This window comes from Chelonia mydas, chromosome 8 (genome assembly GCF_015237465.2).
Source record: "Chelonia mydas isolate rCheMyd1 chromosome 8, rCheMyd1.pri.v2, whole genome shotgun sequence".
Taxonomy (NCBI): Eukaryota; Metazoa; Chordata; order Testudines; family Cheloniidae; genus Chelonia; species Chelonia mydas.
The window spans coordinates 32,096,437-32,119,039 of NC_057854.1; the positions used below are offsets into that span (position 1 = coordinate 32,096,437).

Sequence of the window (22,603 nt, forward strand, 5' to 3'; positions counted from 1 at the left end):
CTGTTCTGTAATATTTTTACATTAGAAATACTGAGATTATCTGAGTGATTCACATCTGTGGACTGGTAAAATAGTTGGTTTTGTAATGGACATATCTGTGGTGTGAGTGGTATGTTTAATGTGCGTGTACATAAACAACCATCCCAAGAGGCCACCATGGTAATGGATCAAAACCAGGCTAAGTTACAATATGGAAAACTATCAGTTAAGGCCCTGATTCTGCAGTCAGATCTACCATGTGGGAACCACACTGAAGGCTCTGTGTCTGTGCCTGAGTTGAAAAGTCTGTGCTAATTGAGGATGTTGGCCTACGTCGGTAACTGAGAATCCATAGGTTATGTTTTTACTTCTTACACTCTTAATTACTCAGCAGCTTTTTAAATATATACATGCTATGTATTTAAAACGTTGCAATTGTTTTTTTACTATAATTACGAAAGCAAGATCCTATCCAGGTAGGCAATAATAAAAATAAAGACAAAAAGTGATAAAAGAGTGAAATGAATGTTAAGTGACAGAGCTATCCAGATTTGCAACTGTTTATGTCAGTTTCTTTCTCTTCTTTTTTTCTGAACAGGTAATCAGATCCTGTCTCTTGGGACTCTGTCAAAAGATCAGGTTTATCCACTGAAACTCAAGGGCATTTCCATCTGCTATTCTGCACTCAAATCTGCCTTATGTGGAAATTATGTCAGCTTTGGCGTCTTCAAGTTGTATGGGGACAACCACTTTGACAATGTACTCCAGGCCTTTGTCAAAATGCTGCTTTCAGTATCCCACAGTGACTTGCTTGTAAGCAATTATTCATCTTGGGAGTCTTTGTGTGAATTATGAAATAATATCACCACAGGCTTCAAATTGTTATAATGAGACAGCAGGATCTAGAACAGCTCAAATGCAATTTATATTTTTAGTCCAGTTACTTGAGTGTATTTATAGTCACATCTAGAATATTAGTATTTCCATGTATGATAGAATTGTCATAGCAGATTGTAACATTTCCAAAATATTCACAAAAACATGTCTGGGAAAGAGAGAAGCCAGTTTTGGCTTTTTATGTCCAGGAAAATCACATTGGGGTTCCCCGGATATAATTTAAAGCAGTATTTGGCCCTATATGATCTGTCAGCCTGGGATTAATCTGAATTTATATGACTCTTGTGGTGTGCTGTCTATAAAACAACATTAAAATATTAACCAAACTTTCTTTGAGATGGCTAGTCTCATACCAATGAACTGTCACTTCTCAAAGACAACAAATCGAGTGCATGATCAGCTTTAGCTTGGATCATGGAACTTTCTTCAGAACATTTTCATTCGGAACTGCCATTTTCCGCACTGAGGGATGAATCAGATAGTTAGAGGTGCTAAATACTCAGACTTTTGCCTTAGCCCTTTTGAAAAATTACCCCAGTCAAATACTGGTATATAGCTACATGATAGTGAGCCCATGCAGCCAAGTCTGACAGTCATATCAGTAGTGAAGGTAATGCCCCTAATAACCCATTCTAAAGCCTTGATCCTGCAAATGGATCCAGACAGGCATATATTTATACCCACACAGAACCCAATTAAAGTCAGTGGACACAAGAGTCCGTCTGTGCGGGTCAAGTTGCAGAATCATTGCACAAAACTGTAATCTCTGTGATGCATTCAGCCAACCTGGGGTTAGTCTCAAAAAGTCTTCTACGTAGCATGAGGAAGCACTAGCCACTGAACTGTCAAACTGTTCCCAGAACACTTGATCTGAATAATGTTTTATACCAGTTTTACTGAGCTGCTAATGGGATGTACCGTAAAAAGGTTAATATGACTTCATTACCGAGGGACTTTTGTAAACTAAAACTGAGTTTATGTATTTGTATGGTAACCTACAATCAAAGATTTCCACCATAAACAGAAAGACTTTTTTGTAGAAAAAAGCTGTTAATTTAATAGATAATTGGGACTTATTACAGCATCATTCTGTGCATTTTTATAATCTTGTTAATATTTCAGCCAGCTTTGCATTTTTAATGCTATAATTTCTATTAGCCCATAGTATTTCTTACTTTCTATCAATGTTTGTTTTTCTTTTTCAGCAATATCGAAAACTAAGTCAGTCTTATTACCCACTCTTGGAATGTCTCACCCAGGATCATATGAGTTTCATTACCAGTTTAGAACCTCATGTGCTAATGTATATTCTTACCTCAATATCTGAAGGACTTACTGCACTAGGTAAGTGTTACTTATGATTTAGCTGAAATTGGAATGTGGGGAATATGTAGTCATTAGAGTGAGATTTAAAAAATGAACAACTCAGCACCCAACCACTCTCACTTAACCTTCTACAATAAGTGGCCCATTAGAACATTCATTTGCCGTGTAACAAATTATTGTCCAGAGACCATGGGAGACGGTGGGTGCTGAGCATTCTGATAATCTGATCACTTATTTTAGGTGTCTAAATGGGAGCTGAGCTCTTCTGAAAATCTGGCCAGTAGTGTATTGCATTAATATTTTAAAATGATCTTTCTACAAATTAGAAACTTTAAAAATAATAACGATGTGCTTCTAGTTGGGTTATCATTGAAGAAGTTTTACAGCAGTGAAATATAAAATGATTTATTTGTCCCATAAGCCTCACAGTAGAGAATGTTAGTATATGACTCATTTTGCCCTTCAGAGATAAAATTTGTTAGCATATGGAATAGTAACCTCCGGCTGTTCACTTTTCATTTATCAGCATGACTGGTAGATGAGTAGAGATGGCTAAGCTAACCTTATCAATAAAAAAGAAAAATTAGGTTTTACATTATAAAGAATATTTATTGGCTGTACTTCACAGAGTAAACAAGCATCATACTTAGAATTATATTAAAAGTAGTCTGGTTGTAATTGATCTTCATTCATTAGCACTTTTTAACAGATTATTGTCCAGATGTTTGATTAAAACTGAAATTTGATTTCAATAGCTTAAATTCAGTCAAAATATGGGGGTAGAGTATAGAGCCTTAAAGAAAGATGCGTATGTTGCAGTTACATTTTCTAACCAGCCTAGAAAACAGGACCCTAAAATGATAGTCAGGAATGGCTCTCTTATTACTTTGTGGAAGGAGTTGTATTTAATGAATAGCCTGTAGGTATGATATTTGTTTATATAGACTTTCTAATAGCTAGAGTTGTTTACCTCTAAGGTCAGTCAAGCCCTGTAGTAATGAATGAGTACACTGGGCATCACAGAGCATTCCAGAACTTCACAAAACAGATTCCATGTTTCTCCTGTTAGAAAAAGCATGCTTAGTGGGGAAACGGACATTGAATAGATAAGCAACATTACTGAGGAGTCCTCAGATCATTTTATTATATACTACCAAAATGCCAAATAAACTATTTGTCCAAAAAATTTCACTCAGCTCTATTTAGTTTGACACCCACCCCACACCCAACTACTTTGACTGCGTCATATCCAAACCTTATTGTAACTTTGTGGTCCTGAAGCAATCTTTTCCACTAGTGTATTGACAATAATAGTTGCACAGATGCAATTTCTTGGCAGGTGAATTAATTTCTGTTCACTTTGAGTTATACTGGACTGCTATCTACCATATTTAGTAAAATTCCAGTTATGTTTCCCATTTTTCTCTTGCATTCCCTAGCATTTCAAAAGAACATTTGACTCTACATAAATGTTAAGTAATGAGACTTACCCTTTGATCTGAATGAACCTCACTTGCACATTAAAAGGAACTCACTTGTCTTTCCCTGAATTGTCAATCAGAAACAGAGCCTTTTTACAGTCCATGCCTGAGTGGTAAAGTGATTATTTAGCTATGATATCCTGTTTCTTAATAACATCAACATGTATCGAAAACTGATTTCTTGATGGAAGGTATCGATTCTGTCACATAAGCCATAAAATCAATTCATATATTCAGGTAGTTAACTTTACACAGTAAAATGAGTAATTTTCCTGTTCCTACAACGGGATGTCAACAAAAGCTGATCTTCCCTTAATAAGAGCAATTAGTGGCCATGATCCTAAGGGAGTTAAGTGCCCAAATCCCATTAAATTTCATTGGGATTTGGGTTCCTAACTCTCTTTGGCTTCTTTGAAAAATCCCAGCATATGGAGTAATACATGTTATTTGGCAGTGAAGCAAACAATTATTTCATTTTTGTTCATGTTCCAACATAGCCTTTTGCCCTTTGAAAATGGACAATTTTGAAATAAATTGGATCCCTCTCTTAGTGAAGCAAAGCATGCATGCTGCAAAAGCATCTTGAAGAATAGCAGTGTCAAGGCTGCAAGCAGTCTGATAGGGTAAAATGTATTGTAAACCATTAGAACGTATGAATCATCTTCAAAAATAATTACAAAAATGAAGTACCTCTCTTTTATTTAAAAAATTAAATCCCAGGAAATGAATTTTCCCCCCTCCCTAGGAGAAATGTTTGTCTATATATTTTCATTTCTCTTAGTTCATGGAAGCTCAGCATTTGAGATTTGTACTGTAGCTCTAGCTGAAGAATAAAGAAGCCCCAAATCCTCATTTCTCAGCACTGTTCATTCTGTCCCTGAGTGGACACTCTGCATGCATCATGATTTCACACTTGATAATATACTGTGAAATTATATTTATTCCTTTGGAGGCCCCTGGCTGTAAATCAGCTGTAATGGAAGCCCTCATCTAGGCTTTTATTGCAAGGATAAACACTCCAACAGTTCTCTTCTAAAGTGTTTACCTGGCTTTTTCACAGCTGACTCAGTGGATTGGAACCTTTTAATGTAGCCTGCCTGGCATGTTGTCACTAATCTCTATGTGAAGCTTTTCTAATTCTCCTATGATTAATAGTGCAATTATGTCATTCTTTGAGAAAAAGAAAAATATAACATTTTCTATGCCTTGCTTTCTCATTTAGATGTTAAGTTGCTTAAATCTGTTTACTTCCCTAGTTTACCCACAAAGGTAGATAATGCTGGCATTGTAGTGTACGAAATTGATGGACAGAGAAATGCCACTTAACACAAGTCTGTCCCATTTACCTTTATCTTAGAAACAAAAAAAATCTCTTAAATTATGACATGCTCAACAATGTTAGCAAGCCATTTAAAAATAATGCTCTTTACATCTATTGGCACCATTCACTAAATGTTAATGTTAAAGCCAAAAGGCCTCTTCAAGTTGTTTTTGCAATAATGTCAGCCACCTTAAGGCTGATATAAATACGTAAGTGGTTTGAGTGCTTGGGCGATCATCTTGGCTTTTCCTATTTATCCAGGCCTGCCTCCCAGTTTTCCCATGTGATCCTTTCTCTCCTTATTCCATCTTTCCCTTCTACCTCCAGCCCAGAAATTGTAGCTTTTTCTTAAACTTATTTGCTCCAGATATATGATTATCTGGCTTGTGTGAGATTCAATAAGAACTTCAGCACAAGGCTCTGCACACCCAGAAAAATCAGTTTGGTGGGCTTGCGTGACCTTTATGTCTGTGATGCCCTTGCAATCAGAAGGAAAAATGAGCCCTGAAAAGCATATTTGATATATCGTTATGGGACAATATAAGTAGCCCTTAACACTTGTATCAGATCCTTATGAGCTGGTGATAGGATAGACCTGTCCACTGTCCTTCTAAGATCACTTACTGTAGAATGTAAAATATCTACTTGCACAGTATCAACATGTTTAGAGCCACTGCGATTTTATAAATGGATGTTCATGATTTACTTTGTTGTATTCAATTTAAAACCAAATGGAGTTAAATCACTGGTGTAGAAGTACAACAAAGCCATCCTATGGAATTTGTATTTTTAAATACATTACCGTTATTGATGTTGCTTCAGTTCAGCCATCAGTTGTATCTCTTGTTTATTTGCAGGACTGTTTTTAGTAGAGAAAACAGTAAGGGCCTGTTCCTGCAGTCTTTACTCAGGCAGATCTTCCCAGCAGCCTGCACTAGTTGAATTCAATGACAAAACATCAACTGATTTTAGTGGAGTGGGCTCGCTTCTGCAAGATATGAAGTGCTCCTGTGAGGTGTTGGAACACCCACAGCTTCACTGGAAACCATTGAAAATGCGGGAGCGCAGCACCTCTCAGGAGTGCTTAATACCTTTCAAGATCATGTCACAGGTTACGTCTACGCTACAAGCTAGGGTGTGATTTCCCTCTCACCTACACGTGCTCATGCTAGCTCGATGATGTAATTGTGGTAGCATGGGTCGTGGAAGTGGCAGCACAGACTAGCTGTGCTGAATACAAACCTGCATGAAATGGGTGGGTACATACCTGTGCTGCCACAGCTGTGCTGCTGCAGATACGCACGCTAGCCCAATGAGAGGTAACGCAAGTATGAGTCCGCAAGCTGGGAATCACACCCCTAGCTCGTAGCATAGACATAGCCTTGTCAGGTCAGCTGTGACTGTGTTGTCCATGAAATATTTCCAAAGACCTCAAAAGAATGTAACTTTGAAAACTATGTAATACTGGTATTTAGATAAAGGAAAGTTAAAAACAACATGATACACAGAGTTTAAAGAGTTAAATTGACACAGATCAAAGTATTCCAGTGACAAGAAGGATATATTTAAATGAACACTGCAAGGTTAGCAAGCCTCCAAATTAGCATAGTTCAAAGAACTCAAGATACATTTAATTGGATCCTTCTAATCCCCTTCCCTTCCAAATGAACGTTTAACAGTTTAATTCCTTCTCCGGCTCCCACGCACCCCTACTCCGGTAGCCCATCTAAGTAAGCACTATGAGCTGTAAGTGACCTAGTCTTGTTCCCACTCAAATCAGCAGGAGCAGGATGGAGCCCTAAATGCTGGTGAGCTCATTTGAACGTGATGTTTGCACCTGCAGAGAACATCAGTTGTGACTGAAACCTGCATCCAGCAAATGAGGAAGTTAAAAAATTCTGTGTGCACAGAGAACGTTGGTGCTAGGATCATGAGGAACCAACAGTTGGTTAAACTGGGACTCTAATTAGAACCTGGTATTAGAATTGGTAGGGAAACTACAGCTGAGACTAGCGATTGAGGGTTTAAACTGCAGCCAGTGTGCTTTGGGCCAGGAAAAATGTCAGCTGTTAGACTAAGAAAAAATATGGGTGAGCGCTGCTATTTTGTACCAGTACAGTTAGAAGGAAGAAAAGGAGCCTGCACAGAGAAAAAAGGGCCAGCACGCTGTTCTCGCCACACTGATGTATGTAAACAAACAGACTCCACTTCCACAGCAGCAGCACAGCAGGCAACACCTAGCAGCAAAATAACTTACATAAATCAGGCAGACATAGTTACTTTCAAATAGGTTTAAGCTTTTAATCTCTCAATGTGTTACCTTAGTTATAGATACAATCAGTAAAGATATGAGGTTGCTGTTGCTCCTGCTTCCAACATATCCTGCTTTGCTGTCATGCCTTTACAGTCCAGGAAAAACAATGGAACATTAGTCAGTAACCGTAATTTCTATGATGTTATTATCTTCTTTACTTTTTTTAAAAATGGTAATTGAACCATCATGCCTTAAACTAGGTAACCAATTGATACTTTACTGTAACACTTCTCCTTCCTTACCCCATTCCCCTCCCTGCTGTCTGTGATCCTCACTCATTGTTTGGCATCTAATGTGCAGGTTGTAAGCTCTGAGGGGCAGGGTAGCGCCACTTAGGTGTGTCCTGTAAAATATCTGGCACACGTTTGTATAGTAGAAAATGATACATAATATTGGGGGGGAGGGATGCTACTAGTACATTTATGAATACAAACCTTCATTTATACACTTCTGAGATGCTCAGCAGCAATCAAGAGGTTAAAAAAGTTACTTTAAATGTTCACAGTGTCTCTTTAAATTGAATTTTTAAACTCTGTAAAAAGGCTATAAACAAACAATCGTAGTTTCCAGAAATCTGCTGAATATATAATTTCATATCAGTAAAAGTAATGTCCTGATTCTGCAATTTACAATGTGCGGGTAAATCACTGCTCACACAGAACCTCAATGAAGTTTGTAGGACGCTGCGTGGACCCAGCAGTCCACTGTCCATTGTGAATTGCAGGATTGGGGCCATAATCTGCTTAATACCAAGAAATTTTAAAAGGAAAAGAACAAGTAGTAAAATTAAGTATCATTTAACCTGATATCTAAAATAAGCTTCCAGGCTTGCCTTGTGTATATTATTTTCTTCACTCCTGCAAGTTATTCATAATAATTGTTTTGTTTTATTACAGAAGCGATTACAAAACTATTTCTTTCATTGCTTACGCAGATACAATTGTCTCCTCCAGCTGTTGTGCTAGTTTAGACTACGTTGTTACCTCCCTCTTCAAGCACATAGCAAAAGAAGGCAAGAAACCAGTAAGATGTAGAGAAATATCACAGGATGGACAAAGATTACTGCACTTCATGCAACAGAACCCTGAAGTCCTACAGCAGGTAAACTTAAGCTCTGCTCAACTTTCCTCTGAGATATTATTAAATTTGTGAACAAAGCTTTTCCCTATTTATTTTCATCATTTTGAAGTAATTTAGATTGATAACTCCAATTATTTACTAACAGGATTGGTCTCTTTAAATTGATATATATTTGCACCCCAATTAATTTCAGAGTTGTTTTCATGCCAGTATTCTTGAAGTATTGTGAAGATATTTTTTCTCATGCTGATGACATTGTACTCACATTTTAGGATAACTTTTTACAATGTTTCACTTTAGTTCATAGGCTGAGGAAATGCAATATTCATCATTATACTCATTTTATAAATTATCCCCCACAGTTACTTTTTTTTTAAAAGGGAGGGGGGGTATCTCTAAAATATTTGAGGTAGAGCAAGAACATTGTGGTATTTTAAATCAGCACATTTTTCTAGTTGGATGTGTTTGATATTGTGCTACAATATTTTATTTGTGCGGTAGGTGACATTTTATTTGGGGGGTTTTGTGTCAAAGGCAAATATAAGAGTAATCAAATATCACGCTTCAGGGAAGAAACTGACTACTGCAGTAGTCAGGAAGGACTTTTTCTCCCAGCAGTATACATTATAATGCAGATACATTAAGGTTATGTGGTGGTTAGGCAGGTGCAGGGTATTGGACTAATTAGTTTATCTTAAAATTTCATATGGCTTTTTTTAGTACCTAGAACCAGTGGTGAGCTGGAGCCGGTTCGCACCAGTTCGCTAGAACTGGTTGTTAAATTTAGAAGCCCTTTTAGAACCGGTTGTTCCACGAGGGACAACTGGTTCTAAAAGGGCTTCTAAATTTAACCGGCCAAAAGTGGTGCCTTAGGTGCTGACTCCATGGGTGCTCCAGCCCTGGAGTACCCAAGGGGAAAATTTGGTGGGTGCAGAGCACCCACCGGCAGCTCCCCGCCTCACCCCCGGCCCCAGCTCACCTCCGTTTCACCTCCGCCTCCTCCCCTGAACGCGCCACCCCGCTCTGCTGCTCTGCCCCCCCAGGCTTCCCGCGAATCAGCTGTTCGCTCACGAAGCCAGAGCGGGCTGAGAAGCAGGCGGCGGCTTCGCGCTCAGGCCCAGGGAGGCGGAGGTGAGCTGGGGGGGGAAGGGGGCCACGAGGAGGGCTGCCCTCGCCGCAGCAGGTAACCTGGGGGGGGGGGGGGCGGCGCGCAGGGGAACCGCTCCCCGCCCCAGCTCACCTCCACCTCCCTTGGCCTGAGCGGGAAGCCGCCGCCTGCTTCTCAGCCCTCCCAGGCTTCCCACCGACCAGCTGATTCGCAGGAAGCCGAGGGAGGGGGCGGAGAAGCAGAGCGGGGCGGCACATTCAGGGGAGGAGGCGGAGGTAAGGTGAGCTGGGGCCGGGCGCAGGGCGGGGAGCTGCCGGTAGGTGCTCTGCACCCACCAAATTTTCCCTGTGGGTGCTCCAGCCCCTGAGCACCCAGGGAGTCAGCGCCTAAGGCGCCACTTTTGATGTGATCAGTGGGGGAGCGGCCGTTCCCCCTGTTACTCCCCTAGCTACGCTCCCCCGTCCCTAGGAGCCAGAGGGACCTGCCGGATGCTTCCTGGGAGCTGCCCCGGGTAAACACCTCCGGGACTCCCCACCTCACCCCCCCGGCAGGTGCCTCTGGCTCTTAGGAGTGGGGTGGGCACCCACTATGGTGGCCCACGAGACCCTCCTGCCTGGTTCAGGGGGCAGTCAGGGGACAGGGGAAGGGGGTGGATGGGGCAGGGGTCCTGGGGGGGCGGGGGTGGGCAACATCCCCCTCGTGGGGTGAAGAGGGAACCCGTTGTTAAGATTTTGGCAGCTCATCACTGCCTAGAACTACTACACTGCAAGGATCCATGGGGTCCCAAAACACCCAATACAGTTTCACTGACAGTTTCACAAGAACAGAATTGTTGGGGCTTTTAAAGAAAACAAAGGATGTCCACAAAACACCATGTTGCAATGACCTTTGTCTTCATGCTTAGGTAGCAAATGTATTGGTTGCCATTTAAAAAAAAAATCGGCATGTGATAACTGGGGTAACTGAGTGGTAATTGTTATTTACTATTCTAATTTAGAGGATGAACATGGCAAATGCTGACTTTTTAAGCATGCCCACTATACCTGGCAAGTAGCATATTGAGAGTATATTTGAGACATTTATTACTGGCACTGTTGAGATATGACATGATGCCATTGTCATGTCTCACAGTACCCTTACCCTGTGCAAGTACTATGGAATCCAGCAGTAGATTCCGTATTTGCGTATGTCAGAGTGGGCAGTACTGTAATATGAGTACAGTGATGGGAGTGTAAAGGACAGTACGGGCAGCCTTGACTCTGAATTTCCACACATTTGTTGCTTTTGTTACAACCTTAATGTAATATTTTGTGTGTTGTTAATAATACTCGGTAATCTTCAATTTATAGCATAAGACTAAGCAGTGATCAATCTTTATTAACTTCATAATCTGTGGAATACATTATATTTATTTTGAATGCAGGCTTTCAGATACTCTTTTAAATATTAATGACTGGTCTCCAGTAGTCAGCATAAATATGATTTGCATTAGCACTAGTCATATCATATTGAGTGCCTCTGATGTCAACTGTTCAGTGTACTAATATCTGACATCATCTCCCGAGGTCACTGACAACTTTGACCTTTATTCTCATGCATGGTTTCTGTAGTCTCAGAAGCTCTTTTTGAATTGATTTGAAATTTTGACTCTTCCCTTTATGAGGCAGTAAAATTGATAATTATTCAGATGGGAACTGAGCACTGAGTGAAAAATCAATTCCACCCGCTCTCTGCAGCGTATAAAATTACTTCTGAGTCTGCTGGACTGAACGGATGGCCAAGGTAAAAGCAGCAGGCAGGAATAGTAGAGAGGATTAGCTGGCTGGAGCTAATAGCCTAAAGGGATGGCTTTTGAGATGAGGGAGTGGGCCGGTTGGGGGTTATTATTAGCAGTGATGGGACTCATTGATCATATGTTTACATCAGGTTTCCATTGGGTTATAAATCAGCCCTGAATAGAAACGGAACTCAAGGCTTTGCATCTTACCAGAGGGACAAGATATTAGATTATTCTCATTTTCACACTCAGATGAAAAGTGAGCCATTGATTATTCATCGGCTGGCCATTAAACACTGGTTTTATAGATGATTTGACTATCATGGAGGCTAATGAACAAGGTTGCTGCTTCATAACTAGAGGTCTCAGTTTTCAAGACATCTGTGTCGGTTAAGTAATGCATAACCCTATTAAAAGGAATGGGTTACAAATTGCTTAACAGTGCTGAAAAACTAGACCCTAATGACTAATTGTGCTTTGAGTTTAGAGAGGTTTGTCAGCTCTTTAAACTAAACTGATGCAATGATACTGTAATTATTTACTAGTTAGAACATTTTTTCAGCTTAAATCTCTGGAATCATAATTAGACATTTAAAAGTTTCTAGTGGATCATGAAGAGTATTTCCTCTAAAGTTGTTCAACGAGCTATGAAACTAGAATATCTTGATCAAATGATTTTCTTTTTGTATCAGACAAATTGAAATGTACCTCAGTTTTCTCATCCATAAAATGGGATTGATAATATTTCTCTACAAATCACTTTAAGGTCCTCTGAGGAAAGATGCAATACAAGTTCAAAAGGTTATTTTATTGATGATGATATAACAGGCTTTATGATGAAAAGAATAGAGGTGACATGGCAGTGAGGCACATAGTCATACTATCTCTATGCACATAAAACCTCTTATTTTGTGTCCTGATATTTTCCTCTAATTAATAAAGAGGAATATGAAAGCAAGATACAGCCTAATCTCATTTTATAAAAGTTAACTTCATCATTGTGTGACTTCTGTCATTGACAGCCTGTTAGAAGAGTTTGTGACAGGTGTTGTCAGTGACAGTACATACATTGCCTTGCACTTAGCATAGAACAGAAAATATGTCTCTGTTAAATAAAATTCCACAAGTGGCTTAGTCACAGTAAAAGCTTGAAAAAAGGAGTACATATGAGATTGAATGTTTAGTAATGTATAGCAGTGGGCACCAATCTGCTAGAGCCTCAAGGGTAAAAAAAAATAAAATAAAAATTGTGCAGATTATTTAGGATTAACAGTCAGCAATATTAAAGTATTTCCATTAACTGCAATCTGTTGATGGGTATTCATTTAGTTATGCCTTAGAGTGGAAAATCCCCATGGGGTAGGCAGTTGAGTTAGTGTGCTTGGAGGGAGAGCAGTGGGATTTTAAGAGTTGTGTCTGTTTAGTGTAGCTGGTCCTGTCTGCTAGATTAATAGAATAAAATAAAATTGTGTAGAATGAACATCCTTATTGGAGTTGCCGGTAGCAGCATAATTGCAAGAGCTGCGGAAACAACACCTTCCACATACCCAGAATGAGCCCATTCTAAGAGGCAGTATTACTGATGTGATTTTAATTTTACATTCTTAGCTAATGTCACTCTAAAGAGTTCCAGTCTTATGTAATGTTAACACAGCTTCTTTGAAACAAATAGCTTCATGTTTTTATGTGCTGTGCAGCTCTTTGGTTCAAGCCAAGGCTAAAAAAGCCAACATGTCTTTCTTTTTTTTTAAACCAATTGCATTTAACTACAGATTTTGAATAGCTGACATGAGCTATAGGGATCATGCTTCAGCAGAGACATAAATGGAAACCACATTCATTCTTTTCTGCAGTCAGTCAGTCAATGAAAATTACTTTTCTATAGTGCTTTTCATGCCATGTATCCCAAAGTGAATTACAACAAAAAGGAAATCAGCTGCCTTTTTGTTGTTGTTTCCTGTGCTTAGATTGAAGTGGTATTGTTAAGCATTTTGACATACTGTATGGTACATTTTTCATACTTAAAATTCTGATTCCATTTCATTGTAGTAAGCAGCAGGAGAAGCAACAGCATACTTAATAGATGCTGTGAATTTACATGAGGATTTAAAGTAAACTTGTCTCACTTGGGAACACTCTAAAATACGTCATTAATAAAATGTGTTAATGTTTCTGTCTGATGTTTTTCATAATTAGCAACAAAAAAAAAGACCACACATATTTGTATTTAGGCAAACGGCATCTGTTTCGGATTCTTCTGTGCCTAGCTGTGCAGTCAGACTGCTGAAATTGTACCATCACAATCCAAAGTAATTTTTGGGGTAACAGAGTGATGTCATGAACCCAAGTTGACCACTTTACTACTGGTTCACTATAGAAGAGAAAGCTGGCCAGGAAAGGGAAAAACTTACTGAAAAGCGAGTGTGAAGAAATTGAAAAAGCCAGGGGAGTCACTGGCAAAGCAAATGACTGGTTGCTTGTGACAATTGCCTCTGTATGAAAGTCCCTGTGTAATGAACATCTTCCCATACTTAAAAAGAGAAAGATGTCTTTTATCTTATGGCTCACCTTATTTTGTTGCATACAATTAGCCAGGACATTTTGTTGGGGAAGTCTCATTGTTCATGTATCCAGTTTAGAAGCACAGAAGGGATATCTTGAGTGTAGATTTTTGATTCCAAACTGGACATGAAATATTTCACAACAAATCTTCTCTTATAAAATTCTCAGTGAGTGGTTGCGTACCATGAATTGATGTGATTCAGTCATTGACTATAATTCACTAAATGTATGTGTTGCCATAATCACGGAGGCACCAATCCTTTTTCTTTAGCCTTTAGAGCGGTAGAGAAAAAGTATGGCCTTGTGATTAAAGGGACACCGCTTCTCTTTCTGTTTGCTTTGTTCTGTCACATAGCAACATTATTTTTAAATAAGTGGATGGGAGCCTAAAAGCACAAATATGAGACAGGGACTCAAGAACAGGTATAGTGCCAGAAACAACTACTTAACATTCATGTTTTAAGGTGTTGGTGTCTCTTGAAGGCATGGGAATGGGAAATAGCTCTGGGTTCTGCTCCCGGCTCTGCCACAGACTTCCTGTGAGTCCTCAGGCAACTTATTTTGCCATCTTCAAATAGAGTAATAGATCCTACCTCAAAAGGGTGTTGTAAGGCTGTATTAATTAAGGGTAATGAATGGGAGGTGCTATCAAAGTATTACTGTAATTATCACTTGAGCGGAAATGTTGCATAATAGAAAGGTCATTAAATAAATGGTCCAGTAAAGCTTCTAAATTCATGTGTGCTGTTAGTTCAGAATGACTTTTTCATGTACGATAAGCTAAGTTAACCTAATATATTTGCTTAACGTCTTAGCTTATCAAAGGAAGAGCTGTTCTTTGGTTTTTAAACTAGAAATATTTGTATTTTAAATTATGCCCATCCTGTAAAATTGTTATGAAGGTAGCATGCTAGTCCCATCTGAAAATGTTCAGGCATCATCTGCATTTGACCTTGCAATTGTCTACTTTTATAGCCACTTTCCCCCAAGGGTCTTAAAGACATTTACAAACACTAATGAATTAATTCTCACAACCCTGTAAGGTAAGTAAAGAATATATCAGAGTCACTTTCCCCACAACAGAAATATGGCCATCTCTAAAGTAGGATGTGGTAATTGTTCAACAGAGCTGGATTTCAGGCACGTTTTAATGCTCATCTGTTTTCTTTGAAGGGTGCTTTGAGGTATTTGGGGCAGTTGATGGGAGAGGGCTAGTGTTGTATGATGGGTAGATTATGTGGGTCATGTTGTTTAATTTTATATGTTTTAATGTTGCACAGGTGCTCAGAGCTTTGATTAGGTAACAAAAAAAAATTAAATAACGTAAACAGTTCACAGCTACATGGAGCAACAGTTTAGGACAGGAAAATAAAGAGTGCAATATCCAGTTGTAACTAAAGGCAGATCTGGATATTATTAAAATAAAAAGTGCCTTCCAAATTGCCATTTTCCTTTTTTTAATACATTTAATTATGTGGTATATTTGTTTTTCCCATAGACTTCAATAAAATATATAGCCAGTGTGGAGCCACTCACACTAAACAAAATAAAAACATTGAGGAGATTTATAATACATACGCTTTGGACCATGCAGAAAAATTCATGGGGAAACTCCAGCGTATGCATATGTAATTAAAAGGAAATAGAATGATACTCAGAGGGTTCAGTTCTGAAAAGTGCTGAGCACTTTCACACCCCAATCCAGTAAAGTATTTAAGCACGTGCTTAATTTTAAGTGCCTGAATAGTCCCATTGTAGTGAGTGAAACTGTTCCTGTGTTTAAAGTTACGCATATGCCTAAATGCTTTGCTGGAACAAGGCTGGCAGAATTGAGCCCTAAATGCCTTGATACAACAATAAGAGATTTTCACGAGGGCATCTGTTTTCAGCCTCTTAGCACAGTTTAAAACTGTGATCCAATAGTATCATAACTTGCTTTATTAATTGAAAGGGATGGAAATATACCAGATGTAGCCCAAGCCAGCAGAGACTTGGGTGGCTAAGCAACAGAAAAGACACCATATTGAGCGAGCCAAAATTCAGTCTCAAAGTCATTTATTTTAACCAGTGACAATACATTTAGACTCTAGTGTTTCAGCTTTGATTGATGGTTTAATATCATATATAATTTTTTTAATGAAGGGAAACCATTTAAATATGTTAACATGTACACTAGTAGTCTCCCATGTACATAACTGCATTTAATCATTACTCCAATTGTTTTTGTGCTTGTGTAATTTGTATCAGTAAGATAACTATGTCAGAGCCATCTCATCTTCATGAAAAATATGGTTTTGTTTGCTTTATACCTAGCTCTAACTGCGTATATGTAGATGCATCAGTAACTTCAATATAAAATATAATGCTAACCACCCAGTTATCACTACACTGGAGTGCTGTTAATTATGAAATTAGAAGAATACGCAGGAGCCTAGTCCTCTTTCTGGTACTGTTTTGTTTAGTGCTATGCCTTGATTCAATATTAGATATGAATTAAAGCATTTGATTTTAAGAATTTTAACACTAAACTACATAATTAAGTTTTATTATCTATGTACCCGAAGAATGCATGCTCTTATTAAAGGTGCTAAATCAAAACGAGAATCTCTTCCTAATCATTTAGACTGAGACAAAGTTAACACAGGCAGATCTTGGGGTGGATGGAAGTTTAGTTCCATGAAGTAACAAGTATTGTACAGAATGCATGTATGGAAACAAAAAGCCATAATTTGGCTTGCAGGATAAACTGCTAGAGGTGTCAGTGTAGGATGTGTACCCTAAGGCTAGGCAGCTGGTGTATGTATGCTTTTGTTTATCAGTTACTGGTTTATGTAGCCTTTAGGCCAGCACATGAGACAATCACTCCTGCAGGGTCAGCTGCTGGTCAGAAGCAAAGTAAGAAAAGACTTTGCGTTAAAACACGTCAGCCATAATTTTAGTGCAGCTGGCACCTGCTACTGGTGCACAGCAGGAGGGTGAAAGGTCAAAGAGGCAGTTGTTCTAAACTCAGTGATGGCTTAAAGGGACTTGTAGATTAATCTGCTTTATTAACTTCTGTATATTAGATAACTATTGCAATGAATGACAGTCCGTCTTTCTGAATAAGTCCCGTCACCTCTTTCACTTGTAAATTGGCTTTTGAGTGGTGAATATTAAATAGAATGCATTTCAGGGTAATTAAATGAAATCATTAGGATGATGTTTTACCATCATATCTATAAGTTTATTGTGTATTTATCATGTATTACTTACCATTCATTGCTTTTGGGTGGAAAAATAAGCCAACATTTTTCCATTACAGAATCAAAAAACTGGCTGTATTTCTCAATAAGCTTATCTTTGTATGCTATATAAATATTTTCAAAAATAGCAAATACATACACAGAAAAGTGTAACAAATATTTATTCTTTGTTTTTGCAATGCAGTGTAATACTTGAACACTTTAAAAATGTTTAACTTTTGCCATACTTCATTCGTTTGTTACATAACGCAAAGACCTCAGAAAAGCATGTCAGTGCTAGTTTGAAAAAAAATTATCTTTGCCATTTAGCAGGTTTGAACCAATGTTGTGAATAGTGCCACCCATTTTGTCAGGGCACTGTGGTTTTCCAAAATCCAATTAGCAATGGTATTTGCTGTCTGGAAATAATACAATATCGTACCAAAATGGATAAGGAACAGTGACTCTCCCTTTTGTGTTTTTTACCACTTAACTGATGATCTGCCACTGACAGATAATTTTGCTAAGGGAATGATGGTGTAGGTTCTCTATGAACAAAAATTAACTTACTCCAACAAATCAAGTTGAAATTTCTGGCTAAGCACTTGCATAGAAGGTTGCTTAGTTGCTGTTGGACACCACTGGATTGTCCTGCCCAATGCAAGGTGCATAGTGAATAGAACTGGGCTCTTGTAGAGATGCTGTAGTCAATGCAGCAAGGACCGTTACAGAGCTACAATACCCACCTGCGGAAGTGAAGAAACAGATTGATAGAGCCAGAAGAGTTCCCAGAAGTCACCTACTACAGGACAGGCCTAACAAAGAAAATAACAGAACACCACTAGCCGTCACCTTCAGCCCCCAATTAAAACCCCTCCAACGCATTATTAAGGATCTACAACCTATCCTGAAGGATGACCCAACACTCTCACAAATCTTGGGAGACAGGCCAGTCCTTGCCTACAGACAGCCCCCCAACCTGAAGCGAATACTCACTAGAAACCACATACCACACAACAGAACCACTAACCCAGGAACCTATCCTTGCAACAAAGCCCATTGCCAACTGTGCCCACATATCTATTCAGGGGACACCATCACAGGGCCTAATAACATCAGCCACACTATCAGAGGCTCGTTCACCTGCACATCTACCAATGTGATATATGCCATCATGTGCCAGCAATGCCCCTCTGCCATGTACATTGGTCAAACTGGACAGTCTCTACGTAAAAGAATAAATGGACACAAATCAGATGTCAAGAATTATAACATTCATAAACCAGTCGGAGAATGCTTCAATCTCTCTGGTCACGCGATTACAGACATGAAAGTTGCAATATTACAACAGAAAAACTTCAAAACCAGACGCCAGCGAGAGACTGTTGAATTGGAATTCATTTGCAAATTGGATACTATTAACTTAGGCTTGAATAGAGACTGGGAGTGGCTAAGTCATTATGCAAGGTAACCTATTTCCCCTTGTTTCCCCCCCCCGTTCCTCAGACGTTCTTGTTAAACCCTGGATTTGTGCTGGAAATGGCCCACCTTGATTATCATACACATTGTAAGGAGAGTGATCACTTCAGATAAGCTATTACCAGCAGGAGAGTGGGGTGGAGGGAGAGAAAACCTTTTGTAGTGGTAAACACCCATTTTTTCGTGGTTTGTATGTATAAGAACATCATCTGTATTTTCCACAGTATGCATCCGATGAAGTGAGCTGTAGCTCACGAAAGCTTATGCTCAGATAAATTGGTTAGTCTCTAAGGTGCCACAAGTACTCCTTTTCTTTTTGCGAATACAGACTAACACGGCTGTTACTCTGAAACTTCTCTGTTCAGTACATAATCTGGACTATGGAAAAAATTTTGCACCCGGTAAAAAAAGGTTGTAGTGTAGTGGAAAACTTTCTGCACCAGGCACACAGTTTTCAAAAGTTCATGTAAACTGAGTAAGTCCAGTATTGTGTGGAACCATGATCCATTCACTGCACAGTTCACTGCACTGAGAAAGAGACTTAAGGAGCTCTGACTCCAAATCAAACCTTCACAACTGCATATTGGTTGAGGCCCCTCTCCTTCATATACAGGACACAGCTAAACAGGAGAAACACAGGTCTCCTGTGCAAGAGAACAAGTAAAAGGCACCTTGATATCTTCTCCTTTCAAAGGGGAAAATAAGTCCATTATGTGAATATTAATACTTTTAGTGGCAAATAAGCACATAGGGGCTGCCATACTGGGTCAGACATGGGACTGTTCAGCTTGGAAAAGAGATGACCAAGCAGAGGAGTAAAGGAGGGTATATTAGAGGTCTATAAAATCATGACGGGTGGAGAAGGTGAATAAGGAAGTGTTATTTACCCCTTTGCATAACACAAGAACCAGGGGTCAGCAAATGAAATTAATAGGCAGCAAGTTCAAAGCAAATGGAAGGAAGTGCTTCCATACCCTTGGACATCGTTGTTGCCCTTCTCAACTCTTGCAGTTCCACTCTATACTTTTTTGAGATAGGGCAACCAGAACTGGACACAGCATTCAAGGTGTGGATACTCTATGAATTTACGTAGTGTCATTATGATATTTTCTATCTTATTTGCTATCCCTTTCCTAATAGTTTCTTAACATACTGTTACCCTTGTTGTCTGCTGCTGTGCATTGAGTGGACGTTTTCAGAGAACTATCCACAGCGACTCCAAGATCTCTTTCTTGGGTGGTAATAGCTAATTTAGAACCCATCATTATATATGGATAGTTGGGATTATTTTTTCCAGTGGACATTACTGTGTACTTATCAGTGTTGAATTTCATTTGCCATTTTGTTACCCTGTCACCCAGTTTTGTGAGATCCCTTTCACAAATGTCTTAGCCAAGCTTATAACAGACAAATATTAATATATTTAATATTATATAATATATATATATAATATTAATATATTTGGCCCGTAATGACCAAGGTAGATTTGGTTTCCAGTGACAAAAGACATGGACCCAGAGAATCCCACTAGGATTATAGTCTGGACATTGGCAATTTGGGTGACCGTGATCATGAAATGACAGATTTCATTTATTCTAAGGAAAAGAAGGAATGAGAGGAGCAGAATAAGGATAATGGACTTCAAAAAAGAAGACTTTAACGAGCTGAGAGAAGTGGTACATAAGGTCCCATGGGAAGAAAATCTAAGAGAAAAAGGAGTTCCGGAGAGCTGGCAGTTCCTCCGGGAGCCAATATTAAAGGCACAACTGCAAACTATTCCGATGCAATGGAAAGACAGGAAGAATAGTAAGAGGCCAATATGGCTCCATCAGGAGCTCTTTAATGACTTGCTGAAAAGAATCTGGGGGTTATAGTGGACCATAAACTGAATATGAGTCAGCAATATGATGCAGCTGCAAAAAAGGCTACCATGATTATGGGATGTATTAACAGAAGTTTGTATGTAAGACACAGGAGGTAATTGTCTCACTCTGCTGGGCATTGGTGAGGCCCCAGCTGGAGTACTATGTCCAGTTCTGGGAAAGATGTGGACAAATTGGAAAAAATCCAGAGGAGAACAACAAACATGATGAAGGGTTTAGACCTTTTAGACCTTAGACCTATGAGGAAAAGTTAAAAAAAACTAGACACGTTTTGTCTTGAGAAAAGAAGTCTGAGGCGGGGGGACCTAATAAATTTTCCAATATGTTACAGGCTTTTATAAAGAGGAAGGTGATCAGTTGTTCTCCGTGTCCATTGAAGGTAGGAGAAAAAGTAATGGGCTTAATCTGCAGCAAGGGAGATTTCGGTTAGACATTAGGAAAAACTTTCTAACTATAAGGGTGGTTAAGCTTTGGAACAGGCTTCAAAGGGAGGTCATGGAATCCCCATCATTGGACATATTTAAAAACAAGTTGGACAAACACCTGTCAGGGATGGCCTCAGTTTACTTGGTCCTGCCACAGCAGGGGGGCTGGACTTGATGACTTCTCAACGTCCCTTCCAGCCCTGCATTTCCATGACTCTATGAGCTATGGTCCACTAAAACTAATGTATTTTTCTTTACCTAACGCCATCACCCCTATCCTTCTTGCTGCATAGCTTCTAAGAGATTAGACTAAGTAAATACATTTAAATTAGATTAAATTTACAATAGGGGGCTCTCAGATCCTTCTAACAGCTCACGAAAAGCTCGCTAGGAAAATGCATAATTTTGAAGGGAAGAAATGCCTACAGGCGAGACACACTGTAGTTCACTGAATAATTTCATAAGAGAGTATTTCCTATGAAGAAAGTCTAAATTTGGCTTGGATACACTACAGCTGAGTGGTTCAGCTCTTCCCCCCGCCACCTCCTTTTGGTTTGGTGATGCCTCGGTATCAATTTGTTAATAAATCATGTTACTTTCTTCTTTAGTACTTTTATTATGATCTCGTTTTAGAGAGATATTTGATTGTGTTTCACTTTAACAAATACACTTTTTTAAAAAGTGACGTGCTTAAACCATTAACTTTGGTTTTTATTAGATAGCTTCATTTAAGAAAAATCTCTCTTAAGGCCTGATATGTTATTTTTCCATCAATTACTTCCTGGAAAAAAGGATTTTTAGATTCTGCCTTTAAAAATTTGAGGCTCAGTTTTTCCTTGGGTCTGAACTCCTCAAGGTGCAGGCAGAGTCAGTCACAGCTCTCTGATTCTGCAGTGGCTTGGCCCTGTTGTGTGTTAAAGCAGCCTGAGAACTGCTCTAACTTACACCACTGGAATGTGGTCTCTAGGGGATCTTTACTCCAGTGAAGTATTAGTCCAGCTTAGCACTCTTTCACCATGCTCCTCTCTTCCCTGACACAAATGCCCTGTGCTGGTAGGCAGCACAGCCTGTACAGGAGTCAGCTCTGTCCTAAAGGGATTCTCTGCTGGTGAGTTACAAGCAGTATCCAGTCCTTTTGCATCGCCACCAAAGCAGTACAAACAGAGCCAGAGCCAAAACACAGAATCTGGTCCTTAAGTTAGCGTAGTTTACTGCTGAACTCTCACAGAGCTCCCCTTAAAATTAATCAGTTAATTAGAGTTAGTGTAGTCTCCCTTCAAAATCTTTTAGCATGACAAGTAAAATAATCTTCCATAGATACTTAAAGGATTTAAGTCCATCAGAAAAAATTCATAAAGAAATTTGTGAGAGATGCTAGCTCTTGAAATGTTGAGTGTCAAACTGCAGGGCTAATGTGTTTAGGAGGAAGTATAATATTCAGTTCACTTTGTTTTGATGACTGCATGAAATAGCCTTGTGCTATTATCCTTTGTTGTTGTTGTGAAAAGTGATATTCACTAAGAAATGTGGTGACTATAAAAGATAAAGAAGTAGCTTACTTATTACCATCTTTATCGCCTATCTGTCTTCCATGTTTATTTAGAATAGCTTCTTTTACAGTACAGTTTATCACTGATTTACTTTACCAAACGTCGTCTTAATTATTTGTTAAAAATAGTTGCAAATGACAAATACGTTTTATAGAAATTAAGATCAATGTGTGAACAATTTGAAAATAGAAGAAGGGCTA

The 22,603-nt window shown here is 39.0% G+C and overlaps 1 protein-coding gene across 6 annotated transcripts in view; it reads left to right on the forward strand.

The window, feature by feature from the left end:
* Positions 1 to 22,603, forward strand: part of RANBP17 (RAN binding protein 17) — a 258,274-nt gene that overhangs the window by 207,837 nt on the left and 27,834 nt on the right. For all 6 annotated transcript variants that reach the window (XM_037906717.2, XM_043553023.1, XM_043553021.1 and 3 more), the window contains 3 exons: positions 578 to 792; positions 2,082 to 2,220; positions 8,253 to 8,419. In XM_037906717.2, coding sequence (XP_037762645.1) covers positions 578 to 792; positions 2,082 to 2,220; positions 8,253 to 8,419 — 521 coding nt within the window. The remainder of the gene's footprint in view (positions 1 to 577; positions 793 to 2,081; positions 2,221 to 8,252; positions 8,420 to 22,603) is intronic.